The 26,967-nt window shown below is 38.9% G+C and overlaps 2 protein-coding genes across 4 annotated transcripts in view; one reads left to right on the top strand and one right to left on the bottom strand.

Moving 5' to 3' along the window:
• REDIC1 (regulator of DNA class I crossover intermediates 1) overlaps nucleotides 1-2,676 on the bottom strand; it is a gene marked incomplete at its 3' end in the record, with an annotated part of 43,766 nt that extends 41,090 nt beyond the window's left edge. The window contains exon 1 of the mRNA XM_079775536.1: nucleotides 2,641-2,676. The remainder of the gene's footprint in view (nucleotides 1-2,640) is intronic.
• A 22,232-nt stretch (nucleotides 2,677-24,908) lies between these two features.
• The window catches only part of ABCD2 (ATP binding cassette subfamily D member 2), a gene marked incomplete at both ends in the record, with an annotated part of 50,941 nt that continues 48,882 nt past the window's right edge, over nucleotides 24,909-26,967 (top strand). For all 3 annotated transcript variants that reach the window (XM_079774527.1, XM_079774526.1, XM_079774525.1), the window contains one exon: nucleotides 24,909-25,844. In XM_079774527.1, coding sequence (XP_079630653.1) covers nucleotides 24,909-25,844 — 936 coding nt within the window. The remainder of the gene's footprint in view (nucleotides 25,845-26,967) is intronic.

Below are 26,967 nucleotides of genomic sequence, written 5' to 3'. Positions count from 1 at the left end.
GGGAAGGGCAGTTAGGCATCAATCAGGCTGTCAGGGGTGTGGTTAGGTGGTGATCAGGCTGGCAGGCAGAAGCAGTTAGGGGCAATCAGGAAGGCAGGCAGGCAAGCAGTTGGGAGCCAGCAGTCCTGGATTGTGAGAGGGATGTCCGACTGCCCGTTTAGGCCCGATCCTACTTGGATCGGGCCTAAACGGGCAGTCGGACATCCCTCAAGGGGTCCCAGATTGGAGAGGGTGCAGGCTGGGCTGAGGTACACACACCCGCCCCCGCCGCCGTGCACGAATTTTGTGCACTGGGCCTCTAGTCAATTATAAGAAAAAATAAAGGAAATAAAAAACTGTGCAGGAGATGATGACATATTAAAGCTAATTAGACTGAAAAATATCCTTGAAATGGAACAACATGAAATTCAATTTTGATATTACTAATAGCTGTATAGTGTAATGGATTGAGAAGCAAATGGGAGATAAGAGTGAAGGGGCATAGCAAGAAAGATAAAGGATCCACAGAGGGTTTTACTTGTTTTAATAGGAGATAACTGAAATACCAATAGAAAGTCTACAGTTGACAGGGAATGGTAGAAGATGGGTGACGATGTGAAGTAGTTTACAGAACTGGTGGTAGAAACTCAGATAATTCTCATCCAATAGCTGCTATTTCCTCTGAGATATGAGACAAGAGCATCTACTGAGTATGAAGGGATAAAGAATAGGGTTGGGAAGAGGTTTGGGGAAGCAATATGAAATTTTCAAAGAATAGGAAAGTGGCATGACTAGAGCACAACGCTTGGGAAAAGGATCATGTCTTTCCCTTTCTTATAAATATTCAAAAGAATAGCCCAACTAGACTAAAATTATTTTTAAAAATAGTCTGGGAACAGATTACATTCTTAGTATATTTATTATTGAGTGCCTATATTACTGCTAGACACAGTTCAAGGCACAGGACATGATAAAAAGTAGTAAGATCCCTCTTTTCATTAATGGAAGGGGAGGAGAACAGAGTAAAAAAAGCAAGAAAATACCATATTATGAAAAGAGTGATGCATAAAAGAGGGTACAAGAGAATGGGACTGGAGGGTGGAAAAGTTTTAGATGTAGTGAGTGATTAGAGAAATCAATCTAAGAGGAGATACTTTAGCTGAGACACAATTGTTGACAAGACAGACATGCAAATATCTTGAGGGAGAGTATTATAGAAGAAAAGAAGAGTAACAGAAAGAGGGCAGTGTGGCTGAAATACAATGAACAATAGGGCAAGTGGTAAGAAATGAGGTCAGAGAAGCCGGCAGGGTGCAGATTCTTCAGGTCATTGCAGGCTATGGTTCAATTAGATTTTACTCTTTAAAAGCAATTGGGGCTTTTAAGCCAGGGAATGATAAATTGTGGTTTGTGCTTTTAAAAAATTGTATTAACCACTATGTGAAGAACAGGTCACAAGGTGTAAAAGATAAAGCAGAAAAAGTTGATAACTTCAACTAAACAAAATTAAAAACTTTACTTCAAAGACAGAATTAAGTGAAAATTAAAGACACAGAGTACACAAACATGACTAACAAATAAGTCCTAAATACATAAAGTCACAGTAAAAAAAGACAAACAATCCAAATAAAAAGTGAACAAAATGCTTGAAAAAGTACATCACAAAAGAGGAAACCTGAATGAAAAGATAATCAGCCTCATTAGTAACCAAGGAAATACTAAATTGTTAAGGTATCATTTCACTGAGTTACCAACTATCCTGCTCTCATAGTAATCACTTTCTTACTTTTTTCTAAATTTTACTACCTTTGAACATATTTTTGTCTGTTTTGGAACTTTTGGTAAATGGAATCTTACTGCCTGTATTCTTCTGTGAGTTGCTTTGTTTGTCCAACTTTATGATGTTAAGATTAGTCTATTTTAATTACATGTACATAGTTGATATATTTCCACTGTTGTACCATTACTTAGGTATGCCACATTTTATTTAACCATTCAACTGATAAAGGACATTTGGATGATCCCCTCCCCTGCCCTTTTCCTTTCTTTCTTCTTTTCTATCTCTCTCTCTCTCTTTTTTTTTGTTTTGTTTGCTACTTAACAACAATGATCCAAACAAGTTTGTACATGTCTCAAAGTGCACATATGGAAGAATTTCTTTCAATATATACTGCTCAGTTGTAAGGTAGATACATGCTCAACTTCACTATGTAATACAATCAATATAATTTAAAAAAAAACACTTCAAAAGTGGGATTTAGGTTTTAAGGCCATTATATTACTCGAGGCAATAAATGATGATGATTTGAATCAGGATGCTAATAGGTCAGTGATGGGCAACCTTTTGAGCTTGGTGTGTCAAACTTCGCCAAAAAACTGAGCATAATTCGGGTAGTGTGTCACTTTGAGGAAAAAACATTATTTCGCGATATTTATAGTTTAAATAACATAAATGTTTCATCCTCGGCATGCGGCCGCCCCAGCGGCCGCGTGTCATCAGAAATAGCACTGACACGCGTGTCAGAGGTTTGCCATCACTGGACTAAAGGAAGATGGTTTTACAATTTCACTTAGAAGAATTTATAAACCTGGAAAAAATGCTTCAAAAGATCACTTTTCTCATAAAGCTAACACAAATAAAAATAAATGTTTTTTTTTTACCTTTTGCTTTCTCTTTTCCTGCTTGAGTAGAACCCTGGTCCTGAAAAGAGAAAGATAAAAAATATAACAATTAAAGAAGTGGTCTCTAAAATAACTGTCACTTCAGCTGAATTGAAGACTTGGAATTACAACTAAAAGTGCAGTGATAAAAAAATATTTTTAAGTGTAGTCATAATTATATTATTTCTGAAAAGAAACTATGAAAATGTTGTTAAAATATGCATAGTGTATAGTATTCTACATAATTTTCTTAGAAAATCCAAGAATAAAAAAAATTATAGACCTATGATGAATAATTAAAAATAAAATAAGTATGGATTATAAAACAAATATAAGCAAGGAGAAATTAATGATTAAAAAGGATACATCACTGCCCTAACCGGTTTGGCTCAGTGGATAGAGCATTGGCCTGTGGACTCAAGGGTCCCAGTTCGATTCTGGTCAAGGGCATGTACCTTGGTTGTGGCCACATCCCCAGTGGGGGGTGTGCAGGAGGCAGCTGATTGATGTTTCTCTCTCATCGATGTTTCTGACTCTCTCTCCCTCTCTCTTCCACTCTGTAAAAAATCAGTAAAATATATTTTTACAAAAAGGATACATCACTGAAATATTCTCATCTGATACCAATATTTTTGGTCAACACTGTTATTTTCTTCACCTTTCTTTGTATTTAATATTATACTAGTACTAAAAAGAAAACACAACAGGGAATAGAGAGAAAAGATCAAAATCTTATATAGGATATAAGGAAATGTTAAATTTTTCATTAGAGCAACTTTAGTTACACTAATATATCAATTACTTAAAAATCATATATCTTCTTTAAAAAATAGCTAGTTATTATGGATGTCCTTCACAACTAAGATCTTTGTGCCACACACTGCATTGAATTGCAATGATCGTACAGTATTTACTGGTTATAAAGTATTTGCTCTATTAGCAATAGTAGAATGCTATAAATATAAGCAGATCTGCACAAAATAATATTTTGAGCATACATAAAACGAAGGTCTCAAATTCAAGATCTGTACAAAAATTTAAAGTAAAATGATAAAATTTTCTTAGCTATATGAGATTATGTAATAACAAAAATGATAATTGCTAATGAGTATCATGTCTTGCACCACTTCAGATACATCAGATACTTTATATGTACAAGCTCATTTAATCACCACAGCAACTCTATAAGGTAGGTTCTATTTTTATCCCCATTTTATTGATGAAGAAACTAAGACACAGAGAGGTTCAGTAACTACCCCCACAGTCATACTAAGTGGTAGAGCCCAGATTCAAACCCAAGAATTCTAATTTTGAAGTTTTTAACCAATGCAGTATACTGCTTTCTAAGTATGTGAACTGTAACTATACAAAGCTGTTCATTTTTCCAAATGGTTTTCATAAGCTATGTGAATATGAGTTACTGAATACCTCCAGACTCTCCCCCTACTGAACCTGTCCTCTAACATATTTCCTAATAGCTATATCTTAACTGACCATTTTGAGCTCATTGCACAAAAATTTGGTATATTCAGCTCCATGAAGCATCAGAAGTGTACTATTGGCATTCAATTTTTAAAAAAGGAAATAAATTACATTTCACTGACTTGTCAAATGCTAAGTCTAGAGTGGACCTTAGAATTTAGTTTATTCTCCATCACTTAGGCATAGAAAGCAAAGTGACTTTTCAAAGTTCAGAAATATAAGAAGTATGACAGAGCCAGCAATAACATTAATTAATCCAGATTTCAGAGATAATAAATATCAATTCTATAAGCAGTTTCCACATTATAAAGCTCAGTAGAATGAGGAACATGCCAAAGTCTAAATAGTGTATAATTCAAGTGACTTTATGTCAGGCTGATTTTCCATTGTACAGGACACTCATGGCTCTCTCCAAATTACCCCTATTCTATGTGCCTAAAAACATTAATTAGGAATTCAAGACCAACTGCCAGATCAGCCTACTCGTCACTACACCACAGTGAAAGTGAAAAGGGATCCTGACTTGTAAGTCAAAGGTAACTTTTTAAACAGAACATTTTCAGTTATTATTAAGGCAACCAATGCTACTAAGTCGTACTATACTATTATGTCTAAATGTTTTTATTGAATATAGTCACTCTCAATTACCTGCACTACAAACAGAGACAACATCAGTTAAAATTAAATTAGCTACTAGAAATTGGAAGCATTTTTGGCTAATTTAACCATAAAATAAATGTACTAAAAGAAAATTGGGCCCTAGCTGGTTTGGCTCAGCAGATAGAGCTTCAGGGAATTCAAAATTAACATACCTTCCCTGGCATCACTGGCATTACTGTCCCTGAAAATGCAATCCTGTTCCAGCTCCTGCAACTGCCTGCAACTACAAAAGATGCTCTGCAACCCCTATTTCTTTGGGTCACTAACTTCTTTGTATGTGATTGAGAGAGAAAGACAAAATGTGTGTGTATGTGTGTGTATGTGTGTGTGTGTGTGTGTGTGTGAGAGAGAGAGAGAGAGAGAGAGAGAGAGAGAGAGAGACAGAGAGAGAGAGAGACAGAGAGAGACAGAGAGATGGGGATTTTATGTAGTCATTTGTTTACAACTGAAACTCAACTCAGGGAATTCAAAATTAACATCCTTGCCCATGAGCTTCTTATACACACCAGAAAAAGTTTTAACCTTGTGTTTCACGTTGTTCTCCTGGGCTTTATACATATGAACCTTTATGAGACAGCTGCCATCCAGTTTCATGTGGATTCTCTTGCCCACAATTTCACTTTGGAAAACCAACTCCTTTAGGATGGTGTTACATGCAGCTGTCAGAGTGCAGCTCTTGGGATGTTTTTGCTTATATTGTGTAAGGTTTTTTGGAGTTGGCTTAGGCAGAATTCTCCTCTGTGCAATAAAGACCTGCTTCCTACTGAACTTTTTCTCCAATTCACATAGTAGCCAGAGTTGGATTTTTCTGGAAATATTTCAGTTTGGAACAGGAACAAAAATTATAATAGCTTTCCAACTGCCATCAAGTTCAATTTCCTTGGCAGCTGTCATATTCAACTCTTGAAGCTGGCCTTGAGGTCCAAGTTCATGCCTGGGTGTCAAAGCCTCTATAAAATCCAGGTTGGTGAACATGTGGAGATTTAGGGGAGGGGCACACCTGGAGAGTCCATGGATGTTCCATATCCTTTCCCCATACCTTGCCCTATGTTTCTTTTCCAACTGGCTGTTCCTAAGTTATACCCTTTTAAAATAAACCTGTAATCTAGTAAGTAAAATGTTTCTCTGAGTTCTGTGAACTCCTCTAGTAAATTAATTCAACTCAAGGAGGGTCCCGGATTGTGAGAGGGTGCAGGCCATGCCTAGGGACCCTACTAGTGCACGATCAGGGCCTGGGAGGGACCGAAGGAGGGCTCCAGGGCATGTCCAGCCCGTCTCACCCAGTCCCAATCGGCTGTACCCCAGCAGCAAGCTCTACCCCTGATGGTCAGTGTGCATCATAGCGACTGGTCAAACAGTTGAATGGACAGTCATACACTTAGCTTATTAGGCTTATAATATATAGGACAGAAAATCTGCATAGACCAATTACTAGTAAGGGGATTTAATCAGTATTTGAAAACCAACCAATAGAGAAAAGTCTAGAGCCAGATGGCTTCACAGATGAATTCTACGAAACATCTAAAAAATAATATCAACCCCCCTCAAATTCTTCTAAAAAATAAAAGAGTAGAAAACACTTTCAAATATATGTTACCAGGCCAACATTACCATGATACCAAAACCAGACAAGGATACTATGAGAAAAAAAATTACAGGCCAATATCCCTTTTGAACATAAAGGCAAAAATCTTTTAACAAAATGTAGCAAACCAAATTCAACACTAAAGGATCATACACCATGATCAAGTGGGATTTATTCCAGGGATGCAAGGACAGTTCAACATCACCAAATGAATCCATGTGATAATCCACATAAATAAAATGAAGGAAAAATTCTACCTAATAAAAGAGTAATATGCAAATTGACCGTACCTTTGCTACACTCACCAGTCACGCCCATCAGCCACGCCCACCTGCCCATCAGAGCGAGTATGCAAATAAACCCAACCAAGATGGCTACAGCCACAGAGAGCAAGGTTTTCCAGGCAACAGAGGAAGCCAAGCTTTCCGCCTGCCTTTGCCGGCCTAAGCCTCCATTCAAGCTACAAAGTTTCAATTACAGAAGGTAAACAAATCCAAACAGAAATGGTGGCAGCCATGAGCTGGAGAGAGCAGGCCAGGGTTGCTCTCAGCAACGGCAACAGAGGAGTCAAGCTTTCCACCTGCCCTGGCCTGCCTAGAGCCTCCACTCCAGGCTACAAAGTTTCAATTATAGAAGGTGAATTAACCCCAACAGAAATGGCTGCTGGCCACAGAGCAAGCAGGAGGCTTGGCTCCGCTCCAGGCTACAAAGTTTCAATTGTAGAAGGTAAATAAATTCCAGATACCAGGGCCTCCGCTTGGGTCGCCAGGGGGCGTGGCTGGCCTGCAAACCACAACAGACCCCTCATCCAGGCCACCCCATGCCCCAAGGGAACCCCCATCCTGATCCGAGTCACCCTTCAGGGCAAACCAGCTGGCCCCCACCCCTGCACCCTCTATCCTATCTAATAAAAGAGTAATATGCAGATTGACCATCACCTCAACACACAATATGGCTGCCCCATGTGGTCAAAGATCCTGCCCCCATGTGGACACAAGATGGCCACCACAAGATGGCGGGAGGCGCTTCGATCGGCGGGTGGCCAGAGGAAAACTGGTGCTGGTGGAAAACTGGTGCCGGCAGCCAGGTGAAGGAAGGTCTATTGCACGAAACTTGGTGCAATGGGCTTCTAGTAAAAGCATAATATGCAAATCAACTGAACGGCCAAACAGCAGAACAACTGTCTGGACAACCACGCTATGACACACGCTGGCACCAGGCCAGCCAAGGCGGGTGCAATGCAATTGGTCAGGGGGCCCCATCACTGCCCCATGATCGCCCCACAGAGGGAGGCTCAGGCCACTGGCCAGCGGGGCAATTGATTGGGGGGGGGGGGGGCTTCACGATCACTCCAAAGAGGGAGGCCCAGACCACCCTCTGCAGGGTGATTGACCGGGGGGTCTCCACGATCGATCACACCAAAGAGTGAGGCCTAGGCTACCAACCAGCAGGCTGTGGCAGGTGGACAGGGCCTCCCTCTGCAGGGCGATCGATCCTGGAGCCCTGGCCAGGGGGAGACCCAGGCTACTCAGCCAGAGGCATTGCAGCGGGTGGGCAGGTCCTCTGTGGGGCGATCGATCGTGGCGCCCCATAGAGGGAGGCCCAGGCTACCAGGCCAGAGGCGTTGCTATGGGTGGGTGGGTGGGTCCTCCCTCTGCAGGGCGATCGATCACGGAGCCCTGGTGGGCGGGGCCTATCTCTTTGGGGAGATCAATCACAGAGCCCCATGATCGATTTCCCAGCAGAGGGAAACCCAGGCTACCTGGCTGGCCGCACTGCAGTGGGTGGGCAGGGCCTTCCTATATGGGCACAGAGCTCCATCCAGGTGGGCGGGGCCTCCTCTGTGGGGTGATCGATTGGGGGGGGCTCTGCTATCAATCACGGGGCTCCCAGACTGTGAGAGGGTGCAAACCGGGCTGAGGGACACCCCCCCTGAGCACGAATTTCGTGTACTACGCCTCTAGTAGTTAAAATAATTTTCAACAGTGAAATGCTAAAACCTTTCCCACTAAGTTCAGGAACAAGTGCCCACTCTCAGCACTTTCATTCAACATCGTAAGTAAGTCCTAGCCAGTACAATCAGGCAAGAAAAAGAATTAAAGGCATCCAAAACAGAAATAAACAAATAGGATCATCTTTAATTGCAGATAACTTGACATTGTATATAGAAAACCCTAAAGACACCATCAAAAAAGTTAGAATAAATAAATTCAGTAAAGTTGCAGGGTACAAAATCAACATACAATAATCACTTGTGTTTTATATACTAACAACAATTAGAAAGAGAAATTAAGAAATAATCATATTTACAATTGCAGCAAAAAGAATAAATTTCAGCAAGGAGAATAATGTACTTAATAAATTTAATAAAGCAGGTAAAATATCTGTTACTAAAAACTATAAGACATTGATAAAATTGGAGACAAATAAATGGAAAGATATTCCATGATCATGTATTGGAATAATTAATATTGTTAAGATGCCCATACTACTCAAAGCAATCTGCAGATTCAATGTAATCTCTATGGGAATTCCAATGGCATTTTTTTCACAGAAACAGAACAATCTGAAAAATTCTATGGAACCACAGAAAAAAGACTCTAAATAGCCAAGGCAATCTTGAGAAAGAATAACAAAGCTGAAGGCTTTACATTTCCTAATTTCAAACAATATCACAAAGCTATAATAATAAACAATATGCTATTGTCATAAAAACAGACACATAGAACAATGAATCATAACAGAGAGCTAAGGAATAAGGCCTCACATATATGGTTGATTAATTTATGACAAAGGAACCAGAATATACAATAGGGAAAAGACAGAGTCTCTTCAATAAATGATGCTGGAGAAAACTAGACAGCCACACACACAAAAATAAAACTGGAACCCTATTTTACACTACACACAAAAATAAACTCAAAATGGTAAAAAGACTTGAATATAAGAACTGAAATAATAAAATTCCTAGAAGAAAACACTGGGGGTAAGCTCCTAGTCTTTGGTCTGAATATTTTTTTTGGATTTGAAACCAAAAGCAAAAGTGATAAAAGGAAAAATAAAGTGGGACTAGATCAAACTCAAAACCTTCTGCAAAACGAAGAAATCCATCAACAAAATAAAATAGAGGAAATATTTGCAAATCATATATCTGATAGGAGGTTAATAGAACACATACTACTTATTGCTACATACTGAAAAGAACACTCTAGAAGTTTTCAATTCTAGAAAATAGGCTTATAGATATGTTACATTATTATTTGTTAACAGAGAAAGAGTAAAATAAAATAGAGAAATATAAAGAGGTTAAGGGAGGGAAGAAAACGAAAGAAGAAGAAAAGGAAGAGAAGGAAAAGAGAGAAGGACAGAGAGACAGAAAGAATTAAAACCATGCTGACTACAGAAAAAGTATCAGGGCATTGTGCCTCTTGCTATTCTTTCTAGTAAGAAAATATTTAAAGGAAAATGCTAAGACAAAACAAAAAAGACACAAAGGCAGTAAGATTGTCAAAGAAATATCAAAAACAACACTAATGTACATTTTACATGGAGTACACAGGAGATATTGAAACCACATTAGGAATTAAATACTATAGTTGTCATAAGCCTTACATTGTTAGTATTAAATTGTTCTTTTTGTTTTTTCTATTTTATTTTGCTTTTTAGTTTGCTGCTTAATTTTTTTAGTGGCATGGTGCCAACCAAAATAAACTGTTTCCAGATTGTTAAGATCAAATTTTAAGTTGTCATTAAAAGTGAAAAATGTAAACAAAATTAATAACTAGCAAATGAAAAACAATATGTTATAGCTTGTATTAGATTAAAATTGATATTAACCTTAAAACATCATTCTCTAACATTTTAGCTAGCAGACTTATTAAGATTCAGGACAGTAACTAGCCTAGAAAAAAGTTCTTCCATTGGCTTTCCACAAAACTAAAAAAGGTCTACCTGATGTGTTAGGAATAGTAATGATATATGCTAGAACAATATGGCTTTTAAATAAATTCTTTTAATACAAGAAAAGAGTTTTTAAAGATGTATGGATTACAAAAGGTGAGGTATTCAGGAAAAACACTCAATTCACTAAGGCAGAAAATCCATCTAATATTCAGAATACAGAGCCTAATTAAAATAAGTTCTGAGAGACTGAATTCTCAGTATTTTCACACACAAAAAAAAACAACCCACAATGATTTACTGTTACAGGCTGTAAAGATAAACATGAGCAGCTATCTCCTGAGTCCCACAGTGGAAGGTTTTAGAATGTTAATGAAACCCCAATATAAATGTATTTTCAGGTTACAATTAAATTTTTTAAACTTTATTTACAATAATTTAACTCACTAAAAGCTTCAAAAGCTGAAGGTTTTTTTCACTCCATTTATGGGGTTCTTTGAATAACAATTTCCAACTGGTTTTGAACAAAATGTCAACAAAATTTGGAAAACCTGCTTAGAAATATATTCAATAACTATATAGGACACACAGATTTATAGAGTAATTTGTCAAAGACTCAAATGTTTGTCAAATTTAATTAATGAAAGGCAGAGAGAAAGCTTATGATGACATGCCCAAGTATTCCTTTTGTATTCAAAATTAATACTGTCTCAAAAACATTATAATTCAGTTACATTATTGGGCATATGTAAAACTGTTTAAAATTTTGACAATCTCAGCTTCTGTTTGTAAAATATTAAGCTTCTTTGGATGCAACTATGATATAATATGTATGTAATCCACAACCAATCCCAAGTCCATCATGGCTACATAGGTTACATACTTTAGTAATAACCCTATTTTGCCCAATATACTATGCTTCACCAAATTTGTATTCATATTATCATTGCAGATATACTTTTATCTTCAATGCTCTTCTGTTGCATGTGTCAAATTATTATCTGAAGCAATAATCTCCTTAAAATAACTACTATATCTGAAAGTAAATGATGATGCTTTTTCAATAGACTTGTGTCTTCAGATAGTCATGTGGTCAATGACTTAAGGATGGGAGATGCTAAATATTGGCAAACGTTTTATGCACAAATTATAGGTTCATTATCAAGTTCACTGAAAAACAAAATATCAATACTTAATTTATCATTAAGCATTAATTTGAGCTTCCTGCTGCCAAAAAGATAAAAATGAATTCCCAAACAACAAAAAGAGAGTTGTTGACAAAACCACTGTAGCAACAACATTCCTACTACTCTATGTATACTCTCTGACAGGACTGATTACTATTAGCCTCCATTTCTTGCAAATGTTTCACGTACGCCTAATCTAAAATTTCCCATGCTTCCTAATGACCTACCCCCAGGCATGCTGGTTATACAAATCTCAGACTTTAGCTTGCAATGGTACAAGTGGACAATAGGAACAGCAGCACAAAATATTTCTCCCACCGTACCTACCGATTTAGTTGTCCCTAAGGGCTCATGTCCCAGCAAACTTTATCAGCAAGTGCCCTTCACACTATCTTTAAAAGGAGCTATTAGTTATTTTCCACCGGGAAAGTGTCAGGGTTATCATTGGATGTTTCAGATTTAACCACATTTTACAATGAGAGCTCTCTTCACTGCACACAAGGCTCATGCACTAATTCAGACCATAGCAAAGGTTAAAACAAAAATGGATGTTCACTGAATATACCTGGGCTCATTTAAATAGAACTATTAATGGTAGTTAGTATTTAAAAAAAAAAAATTCCAAGACAAATGCTAACCTCAGCATATCACTAGGAGCACAGGCATAAACTATGAGTATCCCAGGCAAACTAGGATGATGTTCACTGTGAATTTATCCTCATTTAACAGGTGAAGAAGAGATGCATAAAGACAGAGGCTAATTTACTGTGCGAAGAATTTATTACAAAGCTAATTATGCTTCAGTTCCAGACTCTACATTTATATATGCCCCTTACAAGTCCTATACCTAATTTTGTAGTCACAATTTTGCATTTTTCCCCATAACAAGGGCTCCTCATAACCCATGCATAGAGAGGTTTAATAATTAACCCAACTTCAGAAAGCATAGGATACCTAAAAGGTGAGTTAGGACTGATATTGATTTAATTTGGAGAATATATAGTTTTACCAGAAAATCGAAACATAACATTATTCCCCCCACCCTGGCAGAATCCTAACTGGTGTCACTATTTTTGAAGTTTTTCCCTGCTATATTCCAACTTACATACCAGTAACATCCCAGTCATAAAATACCACCTCATGTTACTTCCAAATTTGAATGACTCCTCAACAAATAACAGATTAAATTTCAACTTCTCTGTGTGGCTTTCAACCTCACCACCAAGCAGGTAGATACACACATTGTAAAATATTTAAATATAATCGTATCTCCAACTATTTATGTAATGTTTATTTTCTTTTTTCAACTTTGTTTCATTTTATTCTTGTTTCTGATTTGCCAAACACTCAGCTAAAACTATACTATATTCTATTACTCTTTTAAGAAATGTTCATTTTTTTTAAAGATTATTTTATTGATTTTTAGACACAGAGGAAGGGAGAGGGAGACAGAGAAGCATTGATCGACTGCCTCCTGCATGCCCCCTACTGGGGATAGAACCCAAAACCGGGACATGTGCCCTGACCAGGAATCCAACCAGCAACCTTTCAGTGCACCAGACAACACCCAACTGAATGAGCCACACTGGACAGAAACTATGTTCTACTATTGTTCACAATATCTGTTTTTCAAATAATGTATTTTTGGCTCCCAATCTTAAATTTATTAGGCATGTCATATTCCCTTCCACCCACCCAATAAACTATAATCTCTCAGAAGAAACTAAATTTCAATTACTTTGTAACCTCACCTGGCAAAGTAATTGATATATAGCACTCAAAAATATTTGGCACAAACATTCTAGGCCTACATTTACAAATGCAAACCCCTCCCTCACCTAAATTTAAACAGGATTTTATCTGTGTCTTTCTTATGACATTGTTTCCATTCGTCAGTCCAAGTTATAAAAATAAACTTAACTAAATTAAAAAAAAAAAACTCTTCTTATACTGCATGTGTAGTGCTGTATTTATAGACCTATAGTAGATCTCTTTCTGAATAAGCACAATGTGGCCCAAAGACTGGTTACAATACATCTTTAGAATCTCCTTCCTCTCCTCTCTTCCTACCACCTTCCTGTCTGAGATGGCTATGAATTTGGTGAAATAAGTCAGTGATCAGTCAAGGAAAATAAGAGAGAATATTTTCCAAATTAAAACAAAAATCAGTGCTTATGCCTGTGCTTTATCAAATTTACACCTCAATCTGATAATAGGTTATCAGTGATGACTTGTGAAAAGTACAAAACAATAATTAAAATGTCTAGGTCAGCCTTAATCAGTTTGGCTCAGTGGATAAAGCATTGGCCTGTGGACTGAAGGGTCCCGGGTTCGATTTTGGTCAAGGGCACATGTCCGGGTTGTGGGCTCAATTCCCAGTGTGGGACATGCAAGAGGCAGCCGATCAATGATTCTCTCTCATCATTGATGTTTCTATCTCTCTCCCTCTCTGAAATAAATATATATATATATATATATATATATATATATATATATATATATATTTTAAAATGTCTATGTCAATGATTGTCAAACAAGTAAAAATAATTTTTTAAATTGGTAAGATTGACAAATGATTGATATTTTGTCAAGAAAGGACTAAAAAGGGGGAGGGACATTTAAAAATTTTAAAAAGTAAGAACATGCTTTTAAAACAAAGAAAGAACAGACCATTAAATTGAAAAACCTAATATTATTACTGATTAGTAAGTTTCAGGGACAGTAGATTGGAAACAGGTACCATAGATACAGAAATTTGTTTCAGCGGAAACCAAACCTCTTTACCCTAAATGAGAATTTGTTTGAAATGAAATGTTATATCTTGCAAACATGTCTACAAACCGTAACACTAAAGTCAAACCACTTTAAGTAATTTAAAGAGGAAAATAAGGGACACTTGCTTACTCCCTTAGCCACCTGCCTTTCACACACACTCACACACACACACAAGACATTTTATGTATGGCGGTAGAGTCCCTAAACTGAAAAGCAGGAAAGAAGTTTTTTATGCCAAGTTTGACAATTTCAACTATTAAGAACCTGTTTCACTGCTCCTCTGTGGTGCTAGTTCTGAGCAATACTGCTTTCCTTCAAGGCTTACTGTAATTTCCTGTTTCTCAGTCCTCTCAATACACACAGCCCTTTATTTGTACCACCTTCACAATATTCCTATCTCTATATAGCATAGTGGTTAAGCACATTGTTATCAAATCCTAACTCTGCCACTGATTAAACTGGTGACACTGGGCAAGTCACTTAACTTTACGGCGCTTCCGTTTCCCCACCAGTAAAATGTGGATAACATTTTTACATACCTCAGAGGGTTCTTGTTAAGAGTAAATGGGTTAGTCCTAGCTGGTTTGGCTCAGTGGACAGAGCGTCAGTCTGCAGACTGAAGGGTCCCAGGTTTGATTGCGGCCAAGGGCACATGCCAGGGGTGCGGCCTCAGTCCCCAGTAGGGGGTGTGCAGGAGGCAGCCAATCAATGATTCTCTCTCATCATTTATGTTTCTATCTCCCTTTTCCTTCTTCTCTAAAATCAATAAATTTTAAAAAAAAAAGAGTAAATGGGCTAATATACAAAAAGCACTCAGAACAGTGATTGTTATGTAAACAAGTGCTATTTAGTTATCTTGTATTATAGACGTTTACCTAATTCTAATCTCACCATTCTACCATAGATCCCTTATGTGGACCGAAATTGTATCATTTTCTTTTCAGAATCCCCTCATACAGCTTAATAATGCCCTAAACAGGCAAGCAAATAAATAATATTGAATTAATTAATATTGAATGCTTTGAGGGAGTTGTTCAAGGAAGCTTTGTAAATGTTCTCCGGTTACTTCACTTGTGTATATTAGGAATTATTATGTTCCTACCTTGTCTATATTAGGAATTAATCCATTCCTAACTTGTTAAATTCCAAAAGGTTCTCAAATTTTTCAAATGAAAAACAACCCTTACAACAGAGAGGAATAAACAAGTACTCCAGAATGGTCTGGAATAGGAATTAAAATTTCTATAGTATCTCCAATCAGCTGCTAGTGATTACTCAGCACTGTCTAGGATTCTGAGACCCTAATTTAGGGCAAGCATGCCAAACTCAGAAGCTAACACGGGCCAAATAAACAAGGTTTAAGTTTATGTGGGCCGCAAAAAAAACAAAAGCTTCAATTTTCATAGAAATGTAGGTTTATTTCGATAGAGACATGCTGAATACAAAGGGCCGAAATAAATGAGTAATGTTAACATAAAATAATACAACATTTTAATAAAAATTAATATTTCTTCTTGAACATTAACTTACCACACTGAATAACTGCACAAATTAATAAGCGTAACGCAAGTAAACCTATTTTTCTTGTTCTCCGAAAGCGAAATATTTCCTGTTGTGCACACCAAACAAGTTAGCACAAGACTAATGATGTGGCAATCGGCTGCTAAAACATTCACTGCTAGTATTAGTGGAGAGAAATGGTGTGCCTGCGCATAAGGTGCATAAGGGAAATGAATGCAACATGATTATAGTAATCAGTCATTATCGAACGTTGTAGTTCGTTATTAATAATGATGTATTACAGGGTATTGTAAAAATTAAGTTACATTTGTATTAAAATGTTTCTTACATACCATTATATTGGCTGAGCCGCAAAAATATTCATTATGGGCTCATGCAGCCCGAGAGTTTGACATGCTTGCTTTAGGGCCTCATGGTCAGAGTGCCATGATCAACTAACTAATCTTGCCTACCCTCGTCTACTGTAATAGTAGAAAGTGGAAATACTAATTTTTTCATTACCAATCTAGGGTTTTGACCCTAAGGAACCCATCCACTCCATGAAACTTTATTTAAAATTACACATTTTGCCGAAACAGGTTTGGCTCAGTGGATAGAGCGTCAGCCTCAAGGGCATGTACCTTGGTTGCGGGCACATCCCCAGTAGGGGGTTGCAGGAGGCAACTGATCAATGTTTCTAACTCTCTATCCCTCTCTCTTCCTCTCTGTAAAAAGTCAATAAAATATATAATTTTTTAAAAATTACACATTTTATCTTAAAATTTCACAAGAGTTTTGCATTTTACTCTGTATTGTATCCATGTTTGTTTAAGTTTAAAAAATATGTTTTCCCTCTGCTCTCAGTAAAACTGATATTCCAGGGAGGTGTGTCATGTTTCTTCTGTGGCTTCTTAATTACCCTGGCACTACCTCCAGGTGCAGCACCACCTCATTTGGAGAAACAAAATCTTAAGACTACCTGTTTCCTGCAGTATATTGCTCCCTGAATAGCCAGAAGTTTGAGATATATGGCAGAATAATAACAGCACCTACTTTTCAATAGTGCTTAAGCATTTGTAAAATGATTTCATATCTCATTTAATAGTCACATTTAAAGTCAAATGAAAAAACATCAATTTATCAACTAACTCTTGTGATGCCTGTATGTGAATTTTCACTTTTATCCAGAGTAGAAGCATGATGCTAGAAAACTTGCCAAGAATAATTTAGATAAATTCCTAAAATACAATGCTAACATATTCAACATGAATTCTCTTGCTAAAATTATCGGACATAGTTTTGTCACTTGGTGAAGACAAAATCTGTCTGTCTTTCCTCTTATAAAATTCCTTAGGATGCAAATGTTCTAATCATATCAGCATTGTCCTGAGTCAACTTGTTAACAAAAAAAGGAATTTGATCCAATGAAATTACAAGCCAATATGATTTCCATCCTAGTGGACTTTAAGGTCAAAGGTAATGATTCGATTTTATCAAACTAAATTGTCAATCCTGTTTTATGGGATTAATCTTAAATACAAAATAAATTGTAAATTCTCTTGCAAGTTATTAAAGTAAACACTATTCCCTTTACCTCCTTTAAAAAAAAAATAAACTAATTTGGATTTATGCCCCCAATAATGAATTTAAGGGCAGCAAGGAAAAGCCTCTTCCATAATACTTCCAATTTCATGCAAACACTCAGAGGAACGCCTCCCAGGAGAGAGGGGCAGGCGTGGGAAGCAGGCAGACGAGGGCGCAGGTGCTCAGAGGCCTCATTAGAGGCGGAGGACTCGGGAGCTGGGAAGAACCTCGCCCACTCGGGCCCCACACCTGAAGCCTGTGGAGAGACCGTGGGGAGACGCGGAGTTGCTTTTGGTTTATGAACAGACATACGCTAGGGTTTCCCGGTTCAGATAATGATTACAAGACCCACTCCTAGCTGGTTCTCTCCAGCTAAGGCTATGTCCACGCTCAGGGCCTAGGAAAGGGGACCTTATGGGATTAAACGTCCAGGGACTCAAGAACTACAGTCTTGAGACCAGCAGTAAAACTCACCTGGACCCCCCGACCCAATTCATCTTCCCAAAACTTCTGAGTCGCAGATGTGGAGCTGTGCTGAGCCGCAGTTTTTTACGCTTTAGCCGGCTCCGTCGGGTACCCGGGCCTATGGCCCAGCTATTCCACAGCCTCTGCGGCCCCAGTGGGTTCCTGTCTGGGCTCCCGACAGCCTCTGCGGCCCCAGTGGGCTCTTCCTGGCCTCCCGACAGTCTCTGCAGTCCAGGTAGGCTCCTTCGTGGCCTCCCGACAGCCTCTGCGGCCCCAGTGGGCTCTTCCTGGTCTCCCGACAGCCTCTGCAGTCCAGGTAGGTTCCTTTGTGGCCTCCTGACAGCCTCTGCAGCCCCAGTGGGCTCTTCTCTGGGCTCCCGACAGCCTCTGCAGTCCAGGTAGGCTCTGCCTTGGCCTCCCTATAACCTCTGCGGCCCAGGTAGGCTCCTTCGCGGCCTGCGGACAGAGGCCCTGGCTTGATAGGGCCATAAGGAACCCTGTGGGTAAGCAGTCAGCCCGCTTAAAGGAGAAGGAACACAATTTTAACTCTCAGGCCAAGAAGCCTAAGTAAATGAACCATCGGGCTGTGGCCACAGGGTTAATGTTTCAAACCACCTCCACCATCATCTTATTTAGTTCTTTATTGGTCTCAGCCGGCTTTTTCGGGTCAACGACCGGACTTCGGGGAGAAAAAGAAGGCAAGGACGAAGCTATAGATCCCTAATCCTAAAGATGATGTTTTCATTCCCACTTATCACTCTGTATCCAAAGCCTTTAAATATCTTCCACGTGCAGTATTAATAATCATTAAACATTTTGTTTATTAGGAATATTGCACTGCAGTAATTTACTCTTCTGAACATTTTGTGAGTTTCTCAGCTTGATCAAAACTTGATTTAGCTGTAAAGGCCTAAAGACTTTAAACTCCTTACCGAAGGAAAAAAATCTCAAAACAAAAATTGGATTTTACTGTTCATTTCTGTGTTATGTTTGTATATTCTCACAAAATGTTTATCTTACAAGATGTTCTATAATATTTTGGTTTGAAACTAGAACTATTTGGTTCCAAATAAATGCACAAAGTACTTTTTTCCCCTCGTTGTTATGAGTTTTCTAGATTTAAACCTGGGGAACATCTTATAATTTCAAATAAATACATTTTCAGTTAAGTCATTGGGAAATAGTCCCTAAAATAGGAGTATGTCCCAGTGTAGACATCATGTTGAATGATATAAATTCTGATTTTTATAACAAATTCACTAAAGTACATCATTGTTTTGACCAATGAATACAGCATTTCAGAACAAATTAGTTTTAGTCATGGAATAGCTGCTCATTTTTCAGTATTTAAACCATCCAGTCAAGGCAGAACAATGTCTACTTTCAATATTTTAAAACAGATACAAACTAACGTAATTAATTAGAAGGGAAAAACAATTTGCTAAAGGATTTTTTTTTCCTATATTGTATGTGAAGGGACATAAAGGAGAGTCTGACAACTTGTTGAGCAAAGTCAAGAACTGGGAGCTGGATAGACCTATCTTTCTCCCCAATTAGACTAACTAGAGTCACAGGGAGGCAGTGGAAGTGGTGAATGAGGTGAAGGAAATAATAATCTATGAAACATATCTTTAGACAAGATATTTACTGGTTTTTCCTTTATAGAAAATACATTTCCTTATGAACTAGTCATTAGGTAGTTATTTGTAATAGCTGAAATGTTGACCTAAGATCTCATCTTTAATGATGTTTATGCCTCACATGAATAAGACTAGCATATTTAGGGGACTGGGGCGGGGGTCGGTGAAGGGATTAAGAAGTACAAAATAGCAGTTATGGCCCAGCCGGTGTAGCTCAGTGGTTGAGCATTGACCTATGAACCACATGGTTTGATTCCCAGTCAGATCAGGATACATGCCCAGATTGTGGGCTCAATCCCTGATGTGGGGCATGCAGGAGGCAGCCAATCAATGATTCTTTGTCATCATCGATGTTCCTATCTCTCTCTCTCCCTCTCCCTTCCTCTCTGAAATCAATAAAAATATATTTTTTTTATATGAGCAGTTATGAAAGTCATGGGAATGTAAAGTACAGCACAGGGAATATAGTCAATAATATTGTAATAGCTGTGTATGGTGCCAGGTATGTACTGGAAATATCAGGAGGAGCACTTTTTAAGCTATATGATTGTCTAATCACTATGCTGTACACCTGAAACTAATTCAAAATAATAATGAATGTAAACTGTAATTTAAAAAATAAAATTTACCTCTGGCTGGTGTGGCTCAGTGGTTGAGCATCATCCTGTGCATCAAAAGGTTCAATTCCCAGTCAAGGTATGTGAGGGAGGCAACCAATCGATGTTTCTCTCTCTCACCCCCCCTTCCTTTCTCTCTAAAAATCAGTAAGACATATTTTTTAAAAAAGAAAGTAAAATAAAATTTACATTAACAAAATAAAAGGAGGTATTTTGGTTGTGGGAGGAGGGAAGGCTGGCATAACTGATAGATAATGAATCAAACACTATCCTATTTTAGGGCTAGGAGGGCAATTAGGTAATCTTTTGGGTCAGGAAATAGTTCAAGAAAGGAATACAGCACAGATAAAACATCACTTAGCATTTGTTGAGAAGCAAATCCATCCAAAATTTTAAACCTTAATTTATCTTACATATATATCTAATATATATATATATATATATATACACACACACACACACACACACACACAGTATAATCTACTCTTATATAGATATTGGTAGAGTCCACTTTGACACTGATATTGAGAAACTCGTGCTTGCGAACAAAGTAATTTGATAATTATTGCTTTTTTTTATCACTTTTAAGATCCTTTTCTTAGACTATTTCTCCCCTCTTAAAAAATAATTTAATACTTTCCCACATAAACACATGTAAAGTTAAGAAACGAGTGAAAATTAGGCTGAATTATGTTTGCTAGAGTAAGTGATCTTTTTTTCACCTTTTTCTCATATAGTTTGGAATTCACATTCTCTTTGCTTTAATTACATACTACTGATAGAAGAAAAAAAAAAGTACCTTGACATTCTTAGTTTCTTAAATGGCATATATTTCCAATTGGAAATATCTATGTAGTTTTCTCTCATCTCAAATTCTTCCACTGCCTTCCTGGAAGGCTTGAGTCCAGTCTCAGACACTAGAATCAACCCTGACTGGGTAAAGAGTGGGAGTGCAATTTAAATGGTTATAGTGGCTCAACATCAAGTCAAATCTCACCCTGACTTTTTCCCCAGTTTCAGTAACTGGCCTTCACCCTACCACAATTCTGGTAACCAAATTCCCATCTTGATTATTTTCCTCATACCTAATTGTTCATTCTAACAAGTCTTTCATTCACACATTAAAAGCTTGTTCCTGTACCCCAGCCTCATTATGAGTTGGCAAATTAACCTACCTACAACTAATTGGGTACCTGTTTGGATCTGTAATGTTATTTGCTTCTAGATTTCTCACTACCCTGCTCCTCCCCTGATATGGCTGTCTTATGCCAGTGATGCAAGCCACTTCTCTTGACTGCCAGCTGCTTTCTGACCCATGCACCCCTCTGTGTACCATGTTCTACCTGGCCGAACATCCTCCCATCACCCCTAGTTAAGTTTACCTTAGCCTTCTGCCTGTCCTATCACAGTCACGAAATGTAACATAAAGAATTAAAATTTAGCCTATCTAAGAAAAGAGTAATATGCAAATTGACCATCACTCCACTACACAAGATGGCTGCCCCATGTGGTCAAAGATGACTGCCCCCATGGGGACACAAGATGGCCACCACAAGATGGCCAGCACGGGAGGGCAGTTGGGAGGGACCAGGCCTGCAAGGGAGGGCAGCTGTGGGCGATCAGGCCAGCAGGGAGGGTAGTTGGGAGGGACCAGACCTGCAAGGGAGGGCAGTTGGGGGCGATCAAGCCTGCAGGGGAGGGCAGTTAGGGGTGACCAGACCTGCAGGGGAGGGCAGTTAGGGGCAATCAGGCTGGCAGGGGAGCAGTTAGGCATCAATCAGGCTGGCAGGCAGAAGCGGTTAGGGGCAATCAGGAAGGCAGGCAAGCGAGCAATTGGGAGCCAGCAGTTCTGGATTGTAGGAGGGATGTCCGACTGCCCGTTTAAGCCCGATCCTACTGGGATCGGGCTTAAACGGGCAGTCGGACATCCCTCGAGGGGTCCCAGATTGGAGAGGGTGCAGGCTGGGCTGAGGGGCACACAACCCCATGCACGAATTCCATGCACTGAGCCTCTAGTATAAGTATAAGACAGCCTGATTTTGACACATGAAAAGCATAAAATTAGGGATATAAGATTTTTAAATAAACTACTATGATCTCTACATATAACTTAGAAAGTCTTAATGGAATGACAGATTGTGCTGCTTAATATGGCCAGCTAACAAAGACTTGTGTGACTTTGCCACTCATGGATTAGTAAATTTGCTAAATTGAAAGCAAACAAATGAAAAGAGATCTGTGATGATTCTTGGAATTAATATAGGTATTTTAGAAAGGAGGAGTTTTAAAAGTTTAGGAATATCATTACTCATAGAAGTGAAGATAGTTCTTTATTCATATTAAACTGAATGATGAAGGTCACCCAACACTGACACAGGCTTTATATGCCAGCACAGAGTTTGCCAAACTTCTGATGAAGTCCGGACAGACAGTAAATGTTTTAGACTCTGTTTCATTGACCCAACTCTGCCACTGTGGCTTGAAAGTCATAGACAATCCTATCTAATAAAAGAGTAATATGCAAATTGGCCATCACTCCAACACACAAGATGGCCGCCCCCAGTCAAAGATGGCTGCCCCCATGTGGACACAAGATGGCCACCACATGATGACCAGCTGGGGAGGGCAGTTGGGAGGGACCAGGCCTGCAAGGGAGGGCAGTTGGGAGGGACCAGGCCTGCAGGGGAGGGCCGTTGGGCAGGACCCAGGCCTGCAGGGGATGGCAGTTGGAGGGGACCAGGCCTGCAGGGGAGGGCAGTTAGGGGTGACCAGGTTGGCAGAGCAGGGCAGTTGGGGGCAACTAGGCCTTCAGGGGAGGGCAGTTGGGGGGAACCAGGCCTGCAGGGGAGGGCAGCTGAGGGAGACCAGGCCTGCAGGGAAGGACAGTTGGGGCGACCAGGCCTGCAGGGGAGGGCAGTTAGGGGCAACCAGGCTGGCAAGGGAGGGCAGTTAGGTGTGACCAGGCCAGCAGGGGAGGGCAGTTAGGGGCAATCAGGCTGGCAGGGCAGCAGTTGGGCGTCGATCAGGCTGGCAGGGAGTGGTTAGGGGCAATCAGGCATGCAGGCAGGCGAGCAGTTGGGAGCCAGCAGTCCTGGATTGTGAGAAGGATGTCCCAGATTGGAGAGGGTGCAGGCTGGGCTGAGGGACACACACCCTCATGCACGAATTTTGTGCACCGGGCCTCTAGTAAGTAAATAAATGCCTGCAGCTGTGTTCCAATAAAATTTTATTTATGAACACTGAAATAAAAGTTTTATACAATTTTCATGACACAAAATAGTCTTCTTTTGATGTATTTTCAACCACTTTAAACTGTGAAAACCACTCTTAACTCAAGGGTCATCTAAAAAACAGATGGTGGGCCAAATTTGGCCCACCTGGTTGGGTTGTAATTTGCCATCCTCTGTTCTAGTTTAATGCGTATCTTCCCAGGCTTCCAGCATGTATGTTGTATGTGGAGGGTTGGGGTAAGAAAGCTAATTTTTCACATATTCAAGAATATACTCTTCCTTATTTAAAAAAAGCTCCTTTTATATTTTTTTAAGTATGCAGAGTTTTGCTTGACTATTTAGCAGTTTAAGTCTTCCATTAGGGAAATAGAGAATTTTTTTAATACTCTTGGTTTTTATCAAATAACTAAAATGTAAATGGGAAATAGCCACTGGATTATCTCTAAGCCTAAACAAGACAAACAAACAAAATCTTGGGAAAGAGAAAGAACTCTTGAAAAATGAAGTAGAGTCTTGGAGAAGCTATTTCCAACTGTCCTACTCTGGTTGGGTTCCCAAATAGTTAACATTTGATTATAGAGTCACAGTACCTCCAAGTAACAAGGGACACAAGGGAGTAGTAGAAGTGAAACATTGCTCTCATTTATTTAGTAGCCACCTTGTAAATAAATACCAGTGCATCAGAGCTCCATTGCTAAAAATAGCAGTCGTGGAGCTGGAAGACTTTTATTATAAGGACAAGTAAACATAGGGGTGGAAGTATAGCAGATAATTAGTTTCTATAATAGAGAAGATTTCTTTTTATTTACAAATAATACCCTCGATTACAACTTGTCTGGTAGGTTCTGAGTCTTCATATAAAATCATAGACAGGAAAAAAAAATTAAATGGATGAGGACAAGACCGCAAAACAGATCCAAGTATTTTTTTTCCCCGGTGCCCTCCTGACCTGTCACTTTCTTCTCTCTCCCTTTCAGATTCATTTCACAGCCTTCTTATATTCATTTTACATTGAGCATCTTGTCCCTCCTTCCTCAACTCCCTGGCTTCTTCTCCTTCTCCATCCCGTTTTATAGCTTTTGGGAATCTCCCTTTCTTTTTGCTCTTCCCCTTGTGGTATCTACTAAAACCTTAGCGAAGCGATGTATGTTCTGAAACTTCTGTGGGTTTCTAAGTGACGCTGAGCATGCTCAGTGGCCAGGGCAGGTTTTGTTGCCAGCAGCTGCCCTGATTCGACCTCTCCAAAAATAGACATTTAACTAGCTGAACTCCAGTTTAAGGATGTAATTCATTTTGCTCTCTCCTCATTTTAAAGGTTCAAAGGGAAGCAGCGAGGATTCCAAGGTCCCACCGCCCTCACAGCCAATGAGGGGTCTGAGAGGGAGGAGCGTGGGGCGGCTCCGTGCAGCTTGAGCTTCTGAGCGAATCATCCCCAGTAGATGCAGTGGAGACTGAGCTCGGCTGCATCTGTCACAGCAGAACAAAATTAAAACCAAACCAAAAAAAAAAAAAAAACCACAGAAGAGGAGAAACGCTGCAGAGTATGGAACGCTGTAGCACTTTCTGAAATATTTGCTGGGGATCCCCGTGGAGCATGATCTTTTAAACTATCCTTTTTGAAGCTGGTTTGGGATACTGGGAAAATGATACATATGCTAAATGCAGCAGCTGATCGAGTGAAATGGACCAGATCGGGTGCTGCTAAAAGGGCTGCCTGCCTGGTGGCTGCCGCATATGCAATGAAAACCCTCTATCCCATCATTAGCAAGCATTTAAAGCAAACTGGCCACAGGAAGAAAAAAGAAGCTCGTGGGGCTGCAGAGAACAGAGAAACACTGCATTGCACCGAGATTACTTGTAAAAAACCTTCACCTGGAGTGAATGCAGATTTTTTCAAACAGCTACTAGAACTTCGGAAAATCCTCTTTCCAAAACTTGTGACCACTGAGACAGGGTGGCTCTGCCTCCACTCAGTGGCTCTCATCTCAAGAACCTTTCTGTCTATCTATGTGGCTGGTCTGGATGGAAAAATTGTAAAAAGCATTGTGGAAAAGAAGCCTCGGACTTTCATCATCAAACTGATCAAGTGGCTTCTGATTGCCATCCCTGCCACCTTTGTCAACAGTGCAATAAGGTACCTGGAATGCAAATTGGCTTTGGCCTTCAGAACTCGCCTAGTAGACCATGCCTATGAAACCTATTTTACAAATCAGACTTATTATAAAGTGATCAATATGGATGGGAGGCTGGCAAACCCTGACCAGTCTCTTACTGAAGATATTATGATGTTCTCCCAGTCTGTGGCTCACCTGTATTCCAATCTGACCAAACCTATTTTAGATGTAATTCTGACCTCTTACACCCTCATCCAGACTGCTACATCAAGAGGTGCGAGCCCAATTGGACCCACCCTATTAGCAGGGCTTGTGGTATATGCCACTGCTAAAGTGTTGAAAGCCTGCTCTCCCAAGTTTGGTAAATTGGTGGCCGAAGAAGCTCATAGAAAAGGCTATTTACGGTATGTGCACTCCAGAATTATAGCCAATGTTGAAGAAATTGCCTTTTACAGAGGACATAAGGTAAGAGAAATTAAGGTGATGGGTGAAATGTGAGCGTGTTCAAGCTGCCAATTCAGTGCTAGATACCATCTGTTGTACTATTGATGGACCTACTTCTTTAGCGTTTTAGATTCCTGTAACATCTTAAACCTTCATTAAAATACATGCTTCATTACCCTGTTTAATGACAAGCTGTTAAAAAAATTATAGAGTGCAAACTTTTCTAAAGTTTCATGAGAATAAAATATTCAGCACTGTAGAAAATAGTCTACTTCACCCCTCTTACTCAAGTATGCTCTGAATGATCTCTAAAGCATTTTCTTAAAACTTAAATCCTAACTTGGTGGTTCTACAGAATTAGAAGAAAATATATGTTTGGAAACTAAAAAAAAAGACACCCTTAAGTAGAAAAAAAAAAAAGAAACTAAGTGAACACATTTCTATTAAGATGGAAAGTTTAAGGTGGTATTTTATTATTGTTTTTCAAGGGGGGGAAACATGCTTTCATATGAAAAACAAGTTTGATAGTTTTGCATGCCTGGTCAGTGATGGACTGTCCGAAGTCTTAAGAAATTCAGAAGAGTGTGTCTCACCAGTGCTTTTCCATTACTCTTAGAACCATATTTTGACACAAATGAAAAGAGACAGTGAAATGAAATTTTGTCTAACTTTGATAGAAAAACTAAGATTAGAAATGAGGAGGAGAAAAAGAGTTCCAGAGTGTTATTTTAAATATTAGAGATTTTCAACCTTAAGCAGATCCCTAAAATAGTTAGCCTAATTACCTAAAATTGCAGTGCATGTCAGTAACATTACCTAAAATTGCAGTGCATGTCAGTAACTTCATAATATTAAATATGGCAGAAATTTTAAGCTGATGCATCTGAAATCCTAATACAAATGCCTGGCAAATAAAATATTAAGGTATTCTAAAGTTGAAATGGTATTTTAATTACCAGGCAGAATTATTTAATTTTTGAAGCATCATCAATTACCCAAAAAAAATTTTATAGCAGTACCAATCTGAAGAAAAAACTTTAAAGCAAATTTAGAACTTCTACTCCCACTTGAAATTGTCCTCATATGTTGTATTAATCATATTGATGTGTCAGTCTTCTTGACTCATTGAATTCAAATGATGTAA

The sequence above is a fragment of the Cnephaeus nilssonii genome (assembly GCF_951640355.1).
Source record: "Cnephaeus nilssonii genome assembly, chromosome: 6".
NCBI lineage: Eukaryota > Metazoa > Chordata > Mammalia > Chiroptera > Vespertilionidae > Cnephaeus > Cnephaeus nilssonii.
Note: the sequence above shows the minus strand (reverse complement) of the source record. Positions and strands in the feature narration are given on the sequence as shown.